General features: G+C 33.9%; 1 protein-coding gene across 7 annotated transcripts in view; it reads right to left on the minus strand.

Moving 5' to 3' along the window:
• The window catches only part of CCSER2 (coiled-coil serine rich protein 2), a 185,489-nt gene that overhangs the window by 75,974 nt on the left and 95,699 nt on the right, over positions 1–13,816 (minus strand). For 5 of the 7 annotated variants that reach the window (XM_026504584.4, XM_057308885.1, XM_026504587.4 and 2 more), the window contains one exon: positions 4,564–4,759. The exons of the other annotated variants lie outside the window; for them this stretch is intronic. In XM_026504584.4, the coding sequence (XP_026360369.1) occupies positions 4,564–4,759 (196 nt within the window). The remainder of the gene's footprint in view (positions 1–4,563; positions 4,760–13,816) is intronic. 7 annotated transcript variants of the gene reach the window in all.

Here is a 13,816-nt window from a genome sequence, read left to right on the forward strand (position 1 = left end):
CCACTGGATTAAGAAATAACCAGCAACTAACCAGGTAAGGCAATTACAAAACTGTCTGATTAAAATCAATCTAACATACATTTACTGAGTAGTAGGTAATAGAAATTTTACATATTTGTATTTTTTCAGGAGCTCTACAAAATTCTGTTGTTTCTACTAAGAATCAGGCTACAGAAATCATTTTTATGCTACTTACATTTTCATTAATCATTTCTCTTTAGTTTCCTTTTATGAATTTAATTCTATCTTTTTTAAGATTTTATTCATTTATTTGAGAGAGAGAGAGAGAGAGTGCACAAACGGGCGGAGGGGCAGAAGGAGAGGGAGAAGCAGACTCCTCACTTTGCAAGGACCCCACCACGAGGCTCAATCTCAGGACCCTGGAATCATGACCTGAGCCGAAGGCAGATTCTTAACCAACTAGGCCAACCAGGCGCCCAATTCAATTCAATCTTGTAAGGCAAAATAGCCTAACTAAACTGCTGAAAATAATTAAAGAAAAGATTTCTGTCTAAATTTAAGGAACACTGCCTTGAGGTAAACCATTTGGAAGAGAGAACAGCAAAGTAAGCGAACCTAAGAGATAATGCAACCACCTCTTTCTTTGTGGACATTCTTCTTTCTGAGCTAGCACTCAATCAAATCTTGCGGGGCTTCATATTTTACTGAAATCAGGGTGACTTCTCCCTATCATAATCAATCTCTTATGAGTAGGCCCAAGCAGATACTGGTTACCAGTGCTTATTTAAATTCTTATGTTTGCAAATGAGTGCAAACCCCCCCCCCCATAGCAAATCCAGCAAACAAGAATGTGCAAAGAATAATCAAATTTTGAGCTGTGACAAAATGAAATTTCAAAAGAAGGCATTCACACAGCTAAAGTAATTTTAAAAATATTTTTACTATATTTTTAAAAAGAAGAGAACCTTTTTTTTAAAGAGAGAGTGGGGGAGGATGTGGGGGGGAGAGGGAGAGAGACTCTTAAGCAGGCTCCACACCCAGTGCAGAGCCAGAGGCAGGGATGGATCTCACCACCCTGAGATCATGACTTCAGCCAAAATCAAGAGTGGATGCTTAACAGACTGAGCTACCCAGATGTCCCAACAGAAGAGGATTTTTGATTAGAGATACTTTTATCTTTTCTTTTAAACATATAATGAAATGATGGAGAAGAATTTTTAAAAACATATAAACCATAATGATAAAGAGAATTACAAAGGTGACAGAAACTTTAATAAGTGATTTAGCAGGACTGGAAAAAGACATAACTGAAGTATGTATAGATGGAGAACATGGAACAAAAGAGAACCAATTTGCTCTGCACAACCCCAGTGAGGGTCAAAATGCTAGATACAGGAAAAAATGAGAATATGACCTATCGGGGTTAAAAATGATGGGAATTAACTGGAAGTCTGCATAAGGCAAGAACAGACTTCCAGTCTTCCACCTCTATTCCAAGCAAAAAAATTAGAGGTTGCTTCTCTGGAGAAAACAGAACAACCTAAGAAGGAAAAATCCTCCACTCAACAGATATTGAGGGTCCTCCAGTATCCATCTAGTACTATAAAATCAAGCCAACCAGTTGACCAGCCCAGCCCATGTACAAAGAATCCTGAATCAACTTTTTAATTCTTCACTCTTAAATATTAATGAACAACAAATAATCATTAGATATTTGAAGACAGATTCCAAAAGAAAGAAACCAAAATAAACACAAGGAACAAAATGACTATTTGGAAAAAGAGAGATAATACAAGGAACCTGAGAAATCTTAACAAAACCTAATAGGAACACTCTACTTAATATAGTCACTGATAAAATAAAAATTGAAAGATATGAATAAGGAATGGCATATAATAGAGTTCCTGGATACTGAGGATACAATTGCCAATATAAGTAATTCAACAGAAATGGAGAGCTGAAATACGATGTTGAGGAAATATCCAGAAAAGATAATCAAATCCGAAGGAAAATATGAAAGAAAAAGAGAAAAAATTGAGAATCAATTCAGAAGTTCTGGTTTGTAATTACCAAGGATTCCGGAAAGTTACAGAAAAAATTAGGTAAAAAAAAAATCATAGAAATAAGAAAATTTCACACAATATAAATATAAAAAGAATCTACTAAATTAAACATACATTAAATGGGAAACATACAAACAACTACAACAAAACTCAAATCCCAGGACACCTCTGTGAAACTACATAATGCCAAAATAAAAGATTAAAGTTCCAGGAAAAGAAAGAAAAAAGATTAAAAATCTCTCAGAAAAATAAAAACAGGCTATATAAAATGTAAAATGGATCAGAATGTAGACTCTTCTCAGTGGTTAACCTGAATCCTAGAAGAGCAATGCATTCAGACCTCTAAGGGAAAACTCATTTCTTCCATCCCTGACAAATCATTACTATTAAATATTAGAGTAGATAAAAGAAATTTTCAGCAATGCAGTAACTAAAAAAAATTTACCATCCATCTACCCTCTCTCAGAAAGTAAAGATACACTCTAGCAAAATGAAGAAATTAAAGAAGAAGAAGAAGAAGAAGAAGAGGAGGAGGAGGAGGAGGAGGAGGAGGAGGAGGAAGAAATAATAATAATACAAGAAATAGTGGACCCAATCCTAGAATATGACAAAAGGAAGGCCCTTCATGATAGCTCTAGAGAAATCTTCAGACGGTAATCTGTTCAGACTAAAAAGGTTGACTAAGATGGAGAGGACGGAAACACTGCATTTTCATTAAGTCTCTGAATACTATGTGAATTTTTTACAACTATGTATATGTATCACACTGAACTTCTTTAAATTTAGTAGTATTAAACAGGGGAAAAATATAGGTAGTTATATGAAATCTTAGACTCATTCAGCTTTTAACTTCTACTAGCATTTTGGGAAATTTCAAAGATGCCCTAAAAAGATTCTACAATTTTTCTTTTCCTAATTTTGTTTTCATTGCACAAACAAAAAGTAAAGTTAACTCGATCAGTGTTTACTGTAACATTTCAGAGGTCATAATGACAGAAAAGAGCCATCAAGAGAGTCACAGTTTTTCTTCAAGTGTCTAAAAAAAGTCTTCTATTTTTATGGTGCTTATCATTGGTTACCAATTCATGTATTCTCTCTTGAATTATACTACTTCTCCCATTATTAGACATGATCTGCTCTGATTAGCTGGTATTTATCATGCTTCATGTTTTAGAGCAATAAACCCAGACACAGAAGAGGGTATGTGGTATATGGATAGCATAAGGACTGATTCAAAGTATATATCAAACATATTTTAGTTATTCCCCACGACTTCTACCTTCTCTTTCCTTTAACTCTGAAGCTAGGGGAGAAAATCTCCCCAGACTAGTGAGCAGAGAAATACTATAAACTAGGGTCTATCTCCTAGTTACAGTTAAAATTTTAAGCTCTATGTCTGGAAATTTCAGTCATGAAATCTCTTTCTCCCTCTAGAGAAGTCCCAGGATCTCAGATCTGAAAAAGATCTACTTCTTGCTCCCAGCCATAGCACAGAAAAAGTTTATTTTCAAAAAGTAATCCAACATCCAAAATAATGGAGAAAAGAAATCCGAAGAATCCATAATCAAGTACTTATGTAACAATTTTCATGACTTTAACAGGATATTTACACTAATCGTCATTACTATTACTAACACAGGAGCCGTTATTTCATTTCAACTAGCCTTTACTGAGCGTGTATCAAGAGACTGGTTTTGATGGACACCAGGAATTCTAAGAATTGGTCCCTAAGAACCTACAACATACAACCCTGAGGAAGGTAATCCAGAAAATAAGTTCAGCAGAGAAGCTAGATTGTTCGTTCTCAACCATAATTTTAAGGAAAATGTGGCTAGTCTACAAAAAATAAACATAGCTTTAAAAGTAACCAAAAGATACCCATGATTTAAAATTAGTATTTTATTCAAAAAAAAAAATAGTATTTTATTCCTTAGTTTTCTGCTATTCATCTGACCTTGTCTGAAAGCTTGAACAAAAAAAAAGTACTACTGCGTGAGAAGCCAGGTCCTAACATCCGCTCACCCTGTGTCTTTGGACAAGTCACATCACTGCTATGAGTCTAGATTCCCCCCCCCCCCCCGCCCCAAAAAAAGTGAAAGGACTAAGGAAGACTAAATTTGAAGGTTTCAAACAAAAGTTAAATTATATGGCTATGATTATGTAAGTAAAAACTGCTGTTTATTTCCTACAGCCACTGATAACTAAATGCCTGAATACTAATCTTCAGTTGTTAGATCTCTAAATTTACAACTACTATTTCTAACTCTGTCAATAACCTTATAATGCGATAAGGAAATAGGAGAAAAACTGGTTTACCAAATATCACACAGCTCATAAATGCTGGGGACTGTACTGAAAGCATCACACAAAATCCCACATTTTTTCTTCCAACAAAAGTTTGTTAGGTATTATTTACAAGCATTATTTTTACAGAAATTTGAATAGACATCAGAAACCCAATTAACTTAAAAAAAAAAAGTAAAATCAATCCATTTTGCAATTCAAAATATCAGAGCTAAAAATGTTTATATATACTCACCTGATGCAATAGACGTTTCAGTTTGAGTAACTGAGTTTTTACAGCAGTACAATCTTGGACCATGTGCCGGAGCGTCATCTCATCCAGTATCACTGTATTTTCGGGTACATCTACAAATATCTTCTGAGCCTGGAAAAAGGGGGTCCCTCCATAGCTTTCAAAATGACCCAAAGGAGATTCTCTATAGGGAGAGCCTCTGGAAGGGCAGGGGAAGAAGTTGGAGGGAAAAGATATACAATATAATTTCAGAAAGAAATAGGGTAATGAAATTATTGCAGTGATTATTACAAATCATTTACCATTATCACATAGCCTTTGACTTTTGTTTACCTCAGACACTGAATTTGTTTCCACCAAAATTTCCAATCAGTTCTAGTTCTCATTAATATAATTATCTTCTGCATTCTTCCCCCTTTTTGTGCATTTTGAACATTGGTGAATAAACCTTATTCCTTAGGAAATGGAAGAAAAACAAAAAACTCTAGGGAAAGGCCTTGCCTGAAAAAAATTATACTTATTTTCCTTGCCTGAACAGACTGCACTTTAGCTTTTGACTTTCATTGGCCTCTTGAACTTCACATCTTTTTTTAGCCCCATAACTATGCTACCTATGTTAATTCCCAGTTTGGTCACACACCCCTAGTTTCTGATCCTTTGTTAGTTCCGGCAAAGAGTTAAGACAGACAAACTGTTGCTTCTTATTTTTTTACATTATTGATAAATTTTCTTTTCCAATAAAGGTTAAACTTGGTTTTATAAAAGTCTTATACACACCACATATTTCCTAACTGTAAGCTATATTTTTTAAAAAATCTACTCTAAGAAAGTTTAAACTTCTCTCTAGTTTCATACAACATACATACTGAAAAAGCAGGAAAAAAAATAGGGCTAATGTGTTTCATGGATGTGAAAAACAATGTTTTAATCAGAAGTCACTTGCTACAGCCATTTTGAAATTACTACATTCACATAATACATAATTCCAGTTGGTTCTTAAGACATGAACTTTTTATACATGTAAATATGTATAAATATAAAAATAAAAAATATATAAGATATATAGAATAACACACTGAAAAAGTATTCTCTTCAATATAATGGCTATGTTAACATATCAGGATTAAAGTTAAATTCATGATGCATTAAATTTGCAAAAGCCACAACACATTAATTTTTAACCAGACTGAAAAAGTAGAAACATGGTTTTCACTAAATTTTCTAGTTTTTAAACAACTAGTCCCAAATCTCTAAACTCTTAAATATTTAAAATAAGCCTGGTTTTCACAAGATTGTATTTCTCTGAAACTGTTTTCTGTATATGATTTCAGGTCTGATTGTTTTAATCCAAGGGAAAAAAAAATTTAAGAACTTTCAAATTGCTGATCTATAGCTGAGACCTATGTGTTTATATATAACTTTGCTTTATTTTTATTGGTTCAAATTAGAGTTGAATTATTAAATTCAAATACTGATCAATTAATATTATTTAACTACTCATTACTGAATAGATGGGCAATCTATACATGGAATGATAAAAATACATAGTAATAATAAGTTAGCAAAGCAGTAAAACAAAAATATAGAATCATCTGGCATATGAAGAGTAGAGATAAGCAATATTTTCAGAGAAAAAAGTTGACATACTTTGGAAGATTTTCTTAGGCAGAAAAGAACCTGGGATGAACTATAAAGTATGAGGTTTGAATTTGACTGGAATGAAAAGTGAAGGCTTTCTGGAAAAAGAAAATGAAAAGCAATGGCACAAAGTACAAGGCATGTTTTTCAGGGACAGGGACACTTTTAAATATGGCTTATGAGGCCAAAGATAGCCTGAATCCAATTTATTCTTTAACTTCATCCCCTAACACATCTGCCTCCCTCAGACTGATTTCTTAATCCACAGTCAATTACCTGAGATTGCCTGAAGCACACTACAATCTCCCTCATCTCCAAACCTATGTCAATCTCTCTGTATCCTGGCCAGGCTACCCACCCTGCCCTCCACTGCACACTTGACCTGAAGAATGATAACTCTTCATCTTAAATTAGTTGGCATTTCCTCAGGGACAGCTTTCTTAATCCCCCAATGGAGGGCTTCGTACTTCCACAGGTGTCCTTCTAGAGCCCTCTAGTATGCCCCACTATATTACCTGACATAGTATATTGTGTTGATTTGCAATCTGCGGCAAATTATAAACTCCATGAAGACACAGACTGTATATTCTTTTCCTCTGTATCAGAGACCAGTTAGCTTTTTGTTTATTTTTGTTGCTGCTGCTTTCACTGAATGATTAAGGATCATGGATTTTTAACCAGTAGGTTGTTTCTTTTCAAGCTTCCATCGCTGAAATTCTAAAGTTCTTTAGTTCTACTTTAAAATTATAATCTGGAAGCAGTTACATTAAAAAGTTCCAGTTAATAATCAAATTAAACTTTACCTGCTATGTTACCAAGTGAATAAAACAAAGATTAGAGAGGGAAGAGACTGAAGGAGACTGCTCTGCAATCTACAGTATGAGAAATAGGTACAGAGTAAAGCTTGTTTCAGGCTGACTAAATATTAACCACACGGAAGGAACTAATGAATTAAAAACATTCAAAGGAAGAGTTACAAGTCTTTTATCACTAACAATAGTGAAAGATTTGGTATCTAGAAAACCACAATGGTATAAAAGAGCCACCTCTTGACTAGGATTACGGTTTAAGTCCTGACTGACAATAACCAGCTACTGAAAATATTTAATGTCTTTGGGCCATAATTTCTTTAACTCTCAGTGTTCTCCAGTATGAAATAAACAAAGTTCAAACACCTTAGGTTGAAGTTCAAATACTTACCCCATGAGTTCCAAAATGAAACTTACATCTCCTCATACTAAAATGCTACTTCCTCTAAAAGCCCTTCCTGATTCCCTCAACTAGATAAAATTAGCACTTAAGGATTCTCAATTTATTTAGTACAAATTAAAGAAATCTATATAGCTATCACCTCTAACTAGATTACAAGCCCTCTGCAAATAAGACCATATCTTATTCATTTTCATATTACCTGCACACATTACCTGAGTTCAAATCTCAGCTTTGTCACTTACTAGCTAGTAACAGGACAAGTTACTTAAACTATCCTTCACTTTTTTGATCTATAAAATGAGGATAATACGAGTACTTACCTCATTAGATTGGTGTAAGTCTCAAATGAGGTAATATATGTTAAAGTGCTTGGAATAGTGCCTGATATATTGTAAATGTTAAATAAAAACTAATTGCTATTGTATTATTGTTGTTACTATAATTTGCAACTTCTTTATATTGAAAAAATTTTCTAACATAAATGTCAAAAGCATACTATAATGTCATATAACCTTCACCTATATTCTTCAATTGATACATTTTAACACAATTTGTTTATACTTGTGTATTTGGTGTGAAACGATCTGACAATACATTGGAAATAACATTACACCTTACTGAACTTCACTGGAAAAAAATGAAAATAAAGGGGAAGGTCAAAAGAAGACAAAGATGGAACAGAAAGCAAATATATAATGGGTTATTTTCAGAAAACAAAAGGACCCTATTAAAGATAGGAGAGGAAAGAAAATAGAACCGGAAGATAATGAAGATTTTGAGATTTCACATTCTGAGAGGATGATGCAGTTCACACATGGGAATCTGAACCTTAAAACAGAATGAGAGATAAAATCACTTTCTAGGAGTACAAGCACAAACCCAGGGTTGAAGACATAAAGAAGGTAAAGAAAAAGAAACATGAAAAATAGAGAAATTATTGGACACAACACCTCATAACACTGGACAGTAAGCAGTGTTTTAGCACAGGCAGACTCTCTGTAGCTGACCACAGGCCAGGCAGGCTATTGAACATGAAGAAATGAACCAATACAGGTATGGATTAAGGCAAAAATGAGTTCAGTAGTTACAGAGGCATGAGAAAGAAATGTCCACCATCACCAATTTTATTTAACATTGTTCTAAATATAGCCAATAAAATCATCCCCCCAAAATGGGATCGGAATAACTGTAAAAAGGAATCTCTAAGAGATAAGCTTTTGTTTTTAAACCATTTAAATTGAATCCATACAATAGCAGCACCTGCTATTCAATCCACACACCTAATAATAAAACACTGCATAATCATTATTGCCGTTTTAAAGGAATCTCCCCAAATTACGTGGCTGTACCCATATACTTATATCCTTCACTTCTACCCAAGCTTCTTGATTACTTCGATGTGTCATTCTGTGCTAATCTGAAGGTTTCTGATTCACACATTAGCAGTTGGAAATGTGTATGTGAGAGAAACAGGGAGAAAGAGAATTTTTCTTCTTCATTTATTTCCTAATCTGAGTCACACTTTGATTTCACAAAACCTTTAGTGTTTCTTTTTTCACCTTTAATAAAAACTGTATATTAAAAGTTAAATATATGTATTTTTATATTCATGGTTATTATATTTTTTCAATATTAGATTCAATACAATCTCAATCAAAATCCCACCAAATTATTTTGTGAATTTCAACAAAGTGATTCTAAAGTTTATATGAACAGGAAGAAGAGCCAGAATAAACAATAAAAAGAAAAAGAAAGTCTGAATACTGACCCTATCTGATTTCCAGACTTACTACATAAAGTGAGAGTAATTGAGACTGGTGCAGATGAAAAAATAGACAAATAGATCAGTGGAACAAAATAAAATATATCCACACATATAGTCAAACGATCTTTGATAAAAGAGCAAAGGCAATTCAAAGGAGACAGGATAACAGAAATACCATATGATCTAGTAATTCCACTACTGGGTATTTGCCCAAGAAAACAAAAACACTAATTTGAAAAGATACATGCACCCTTATGTGTACTGCAGCATTATTTATAATAGTTGAGATACGGAAGCAACCCAAGTGTCCGCTGATAGATGAATGGATAAAGAAGATGTGGTGTGTGTATGTGTGTGTATGCACACAATGGAATATTACTCAGTTACTAAAAAAAAAGAAAAGATCTTGCCATTTGCAGCAACATGAATGGACCTACAAGGTATTATGCTAGGTGAAACAGGTCAGACAAAGAGAGATAAATACCATGATTTCACTTATATATGGAATCTAATAAATAAACAAACAAAGAAATAGACTCTTACATACAGAGAACAAACTGATGGTTGCCAGTGGGAATCTAGGTAGGGGGATGAGTGAAATGAATAAAGGGTATTGATGGGTACGAACTTCCAGTTACAAAATAATAAGTCACAGAGATGAAAAGTACAGCACAGAGAATATAGTCAGTAATATAATAATGTTGTTTTGGTGACAGATGGTGATGATCTTTATGGTGAGCACTGAGTAATGTACAGAACCGCTGAATCAATATGTTGTACACCTGAAACTAATATAACACTGTATGTTAATTATACTTCAGTAAAAAAAAATAAAGAAAATATAGGAAAAGAAAAAAACAAAAAACAAAAACAAAGGAGACTGGATAGTCTTTTCAACAAGTAATACTAGAAAAACTAGAATCCATAGAGAAAAAAAATGATCCTTCACACTGTTCACAAAAATTAACTCAACAAGTATCAAAGACCTAAATGTAAAATGTAAAACTACAAGGTAACAAAGAAGAAAATCCAGGTGACACAGCATTAGGCAACAACTTTTTAGATATAATACAAAAAGTATAATCCATGAAAGAAAAAATTTATAAACCTGAGTGCATAAAATTTAAAACACCTGCTCTTTGAAAAAAACACCATTAGGAGATTTGAAAAGGGAAGTCACAGACTGGGAGAAAATATTTGTAAAATATCTGATAAAGGTCTGGTATCTAAAATATACAAAGAACTCTTAAAATTCAGTAAGAAAAAAAAACAACGAAATTTTAAAATGAGCAAAAGTTCTAAACAGACATCTCACTAAAGAAGATGTACAAATGGCAAATAAGCATATGAAACAATGCTCAACATTATACATCCTTAGGGTACTACAAATTAAAACAGCAATGAGATATCACTACCCACCTATTAGAATGGTTAAAATTCAAAACACACCACCAAATGCTGGTGAGGATATGTAACAACAGAAGCTCTCATTCACTGCTGGAGAAAATGTAAAATGTACAGCCAATTTGGCAGTTTCATACAAACTAAACATCTTACTACATGATCCAGCAACCGTTGCTTCTTGTTATTTACCAAAATGAGTTCAAAACTTACACACGTAAAAGTTTAGAGCAGCTTTATCCATAATTGCCAAATTTTGGAAGCAATCAAGATGTGTTTCAGGAGGTGAATTGATAAACTATAGTACACCCACACAATAGATTATTATTTAGTGATAAAAAGAAACGAGCTATCAAGCCATGAAAAGGCATGGAGGAAACTTAAACGCATATTGTTGAGGGAAAGAAGCCAATCTGAAAAGACGACAACTATATGGCATTCTGGAAAAGGCAAAGCTATGAAGACAGTAAAAAGATCAGTGGTTGCCATTAGTATTGGTGGGGGCTGAGGGAGAAGGAAGGGATAATACAAGGAGGACATGGGAGTCTAAGAGCAGTGAAATTATTCTGTATGATAGGTAATGGTAGATACAGATCATTATGCATGTGTCAAAGGCTACAGAATGTATATACAAAGAGTGAACCCTAATGCAAACTATGGATTTTATTAGTTAATAACAGTGTATCAATATTGACTGATCGATTGTAACAACTAATCTGAGATGTTAATAATAGGAAAAATTGTATTAAAAAAGGTGAGGGAGTATATGAGATTTCTCTGTGCTTTCTGCTCAATGTTGCTAAAACTAAAACTGTTCTAAGAAATGAACTCTATTAATTAAAAAAAAAAAAAAATGACAGAAGGAAGTATTTCCAGAATGGAAGAATAAAGATCTCCAAAAAGTCCACCCCTCCATAAAAGCACTGAGAACACTGGTGAATTTGTCAAAATCAACTTAGTCATTACCATGGAAAACAACCAAACGCCTGCCACAATCAAGGAGCACTTATAAAAAAAAAGAAAGAAAGAAAGAAAGAAAGAAAGAAAGAAAGGAAGAAAATGGAAAAAGAAAGAAAAGAAAAGAAGAGAAAAAAGAAAAAGAAAAGAAAAACCCACTTGAATCTTGGTGAAAACAAACTCTGTGGATTTTAATTTACTCTATTGCCATGCCTATCTCCCCAGCTCTGTGGTAGCTTGAAAAACAAGAGGCTTACAAGCATAATAGCAGTGAAATTCAGTAATTACTAGGGGGAGGAGTGAATGGTAAACTGGGTTTGGAATTCTTTGAAAAGCACCATTTCCAGAAAAGAGTTACTATTTGATCTAACTAGCACCTCCCTAGAAAAGGTCCATTCTCAGTTGTTGTTTTATTTGACCCAATTCTGAGGTTTCTCAGTGGGAACAGCCTTATCTCTAGCGCATTTGTTGAAAAAAAATCAGTGCAATTGTTTAAAATTTCAAGCTGCCACAGATGGGCGATCAAAACAAGAGGTGATCAAAAAACTTAAAAGAAAAACCTGAAGAAGGAGATGCCCACAGGAGGCTTTGAAATGCCCCAGCATATTCTTGGACACAGAGAAGGCCATACAGCTGTGCAGGGCTGTGTGCATGCCAAGGAAATACCTGGGAAGGCCTTCACCTCTCACCCTTGGCTGACCTTGAGTCTCTGAGCAAGGAGGAAATGAAGGCTAAGGCAGAGCTGCAAACTGCTTACAAGGTTACTGAAGGTATCCCTAAACACATACATATATAAAGCCCCTTGGCAAAGGCTGGGATACTTACTAGTTCAAGGCATTTAAAAAAAATTGTGGTCTAGTCATTAGCTCAACAAACTCCAAGATATATTAAATTAAGAAACACATAAAATAAACTATCAAAAGCTAAAGAAAAAGTGAGAATCCTGAACAAAGCAGGAAAAATATGACTCATTAGAAGACACACTCAGTAAGATTAACAGCTGATTGTTCATAAGAAAGCACGGGGGTCAAAAATGTTAAAAGGAAGACTGTCAACCAAGAATTCTATATCTAGAAAAATTAATGAGTCTTAGAAATTAAAGAGAAATTAAAGCATCACCATATTAAAAAAAAAACTGAGAGAATGTGTTGCTATCAGATGTTCACTACAAGATAAACTGTAGTTGGAAACTTTAATACTTCCTCCTCATTAATGGATATAACTAGGAAAAAGGTTAGCAAGGAAACAGAAGACTTGAACAATACCAAAAACTGACAAAACTCAGTAGATAACTATCTACAGAGATTAAATTAGTAATCAAAAAAACTTTCCACAAAGAAAAGCCCAAGCCCAAATAATTGCACTGGTGAATTCTATAAGCTCTTCCAAAAACAGAAATGAAAGAAACACTTTCCTACTCAATCTACATGATCATAATACCAAAAGCACACAAAGACATCTCAAAAAAATAAAATTATAGACCAGTATTTATTATGAATATATACACAAAAATCCTCAGCACAATACTAGCAAATTGAATTTAGCAATATATAAAAGGATTATATACCATGACCAAGTATTATCTACCCAAGAAATCCAAGGTTGATTCAACATATTTAAATCAGTCAATGTCATATACCACATTAAGAGAATGAATGCAAAAAAAATTATTATCTCAATAGTCACAGAAATAGCATTTGACAAACTCCAACACACTTTCATGACAAAAACACTCAACAAAATATGAACAGAAGGGAACTTCCTCAACTGATAAAGACTACCTATGAAAAAGCAGAGCTAACATCATACTTAACAGTAAAAGACTACATGCTTTACCCCTAATATGAGAAAGGCACAAATGTTTGCTCTCACCACTCCTGTTCAACGCTGTATTGAAGGTTCTACCCACAGGAATTACGCAGGAGAAAAAAAATGAAAAGCACCCAGGTGGGAAAGAAAAGTGTAAAACTATATCAATTCCCTGATGACATGACCTCGTTCATATACAGAGACTCCTAAGAAACTACGGAGTTAGGAGGTTAAATGAATCATATACATGAGCACTGGAGGCATTCAGGATTGCACCAAAGCTTATAATGAACAGGAAAAATGAGCCAAGGGTCAAGATTTTTGTGAGCAAGGGGTAGGGACCAATAAGGAGGATTTGATACAGCCAAATGCCCTAAGTCTCAAAGGAAAGAGACTGAAAAATACTTTGATTAGAAGCAAATAAGAAGTGAAGACAAAGACCCCAACTCTAAACAGTAAAGTACTGGAGAGACT

This window comes from Ursus arctos, unplaced genomic scaffold (assembly GCF_023065955.2).
Source record: "Ursus arctos isolate Adak ecotype North America unplaced genomic scaffold, UrsArc2.0 scaffold_7, whole genome shotgun sequence".
NCBI classification, from domain to species: domain Eukaryota; kingdom Metazoa; phylum Chordata; class Mammalia; order Carnivora; family Ursidae; genus Ursus; species Ursus arctos.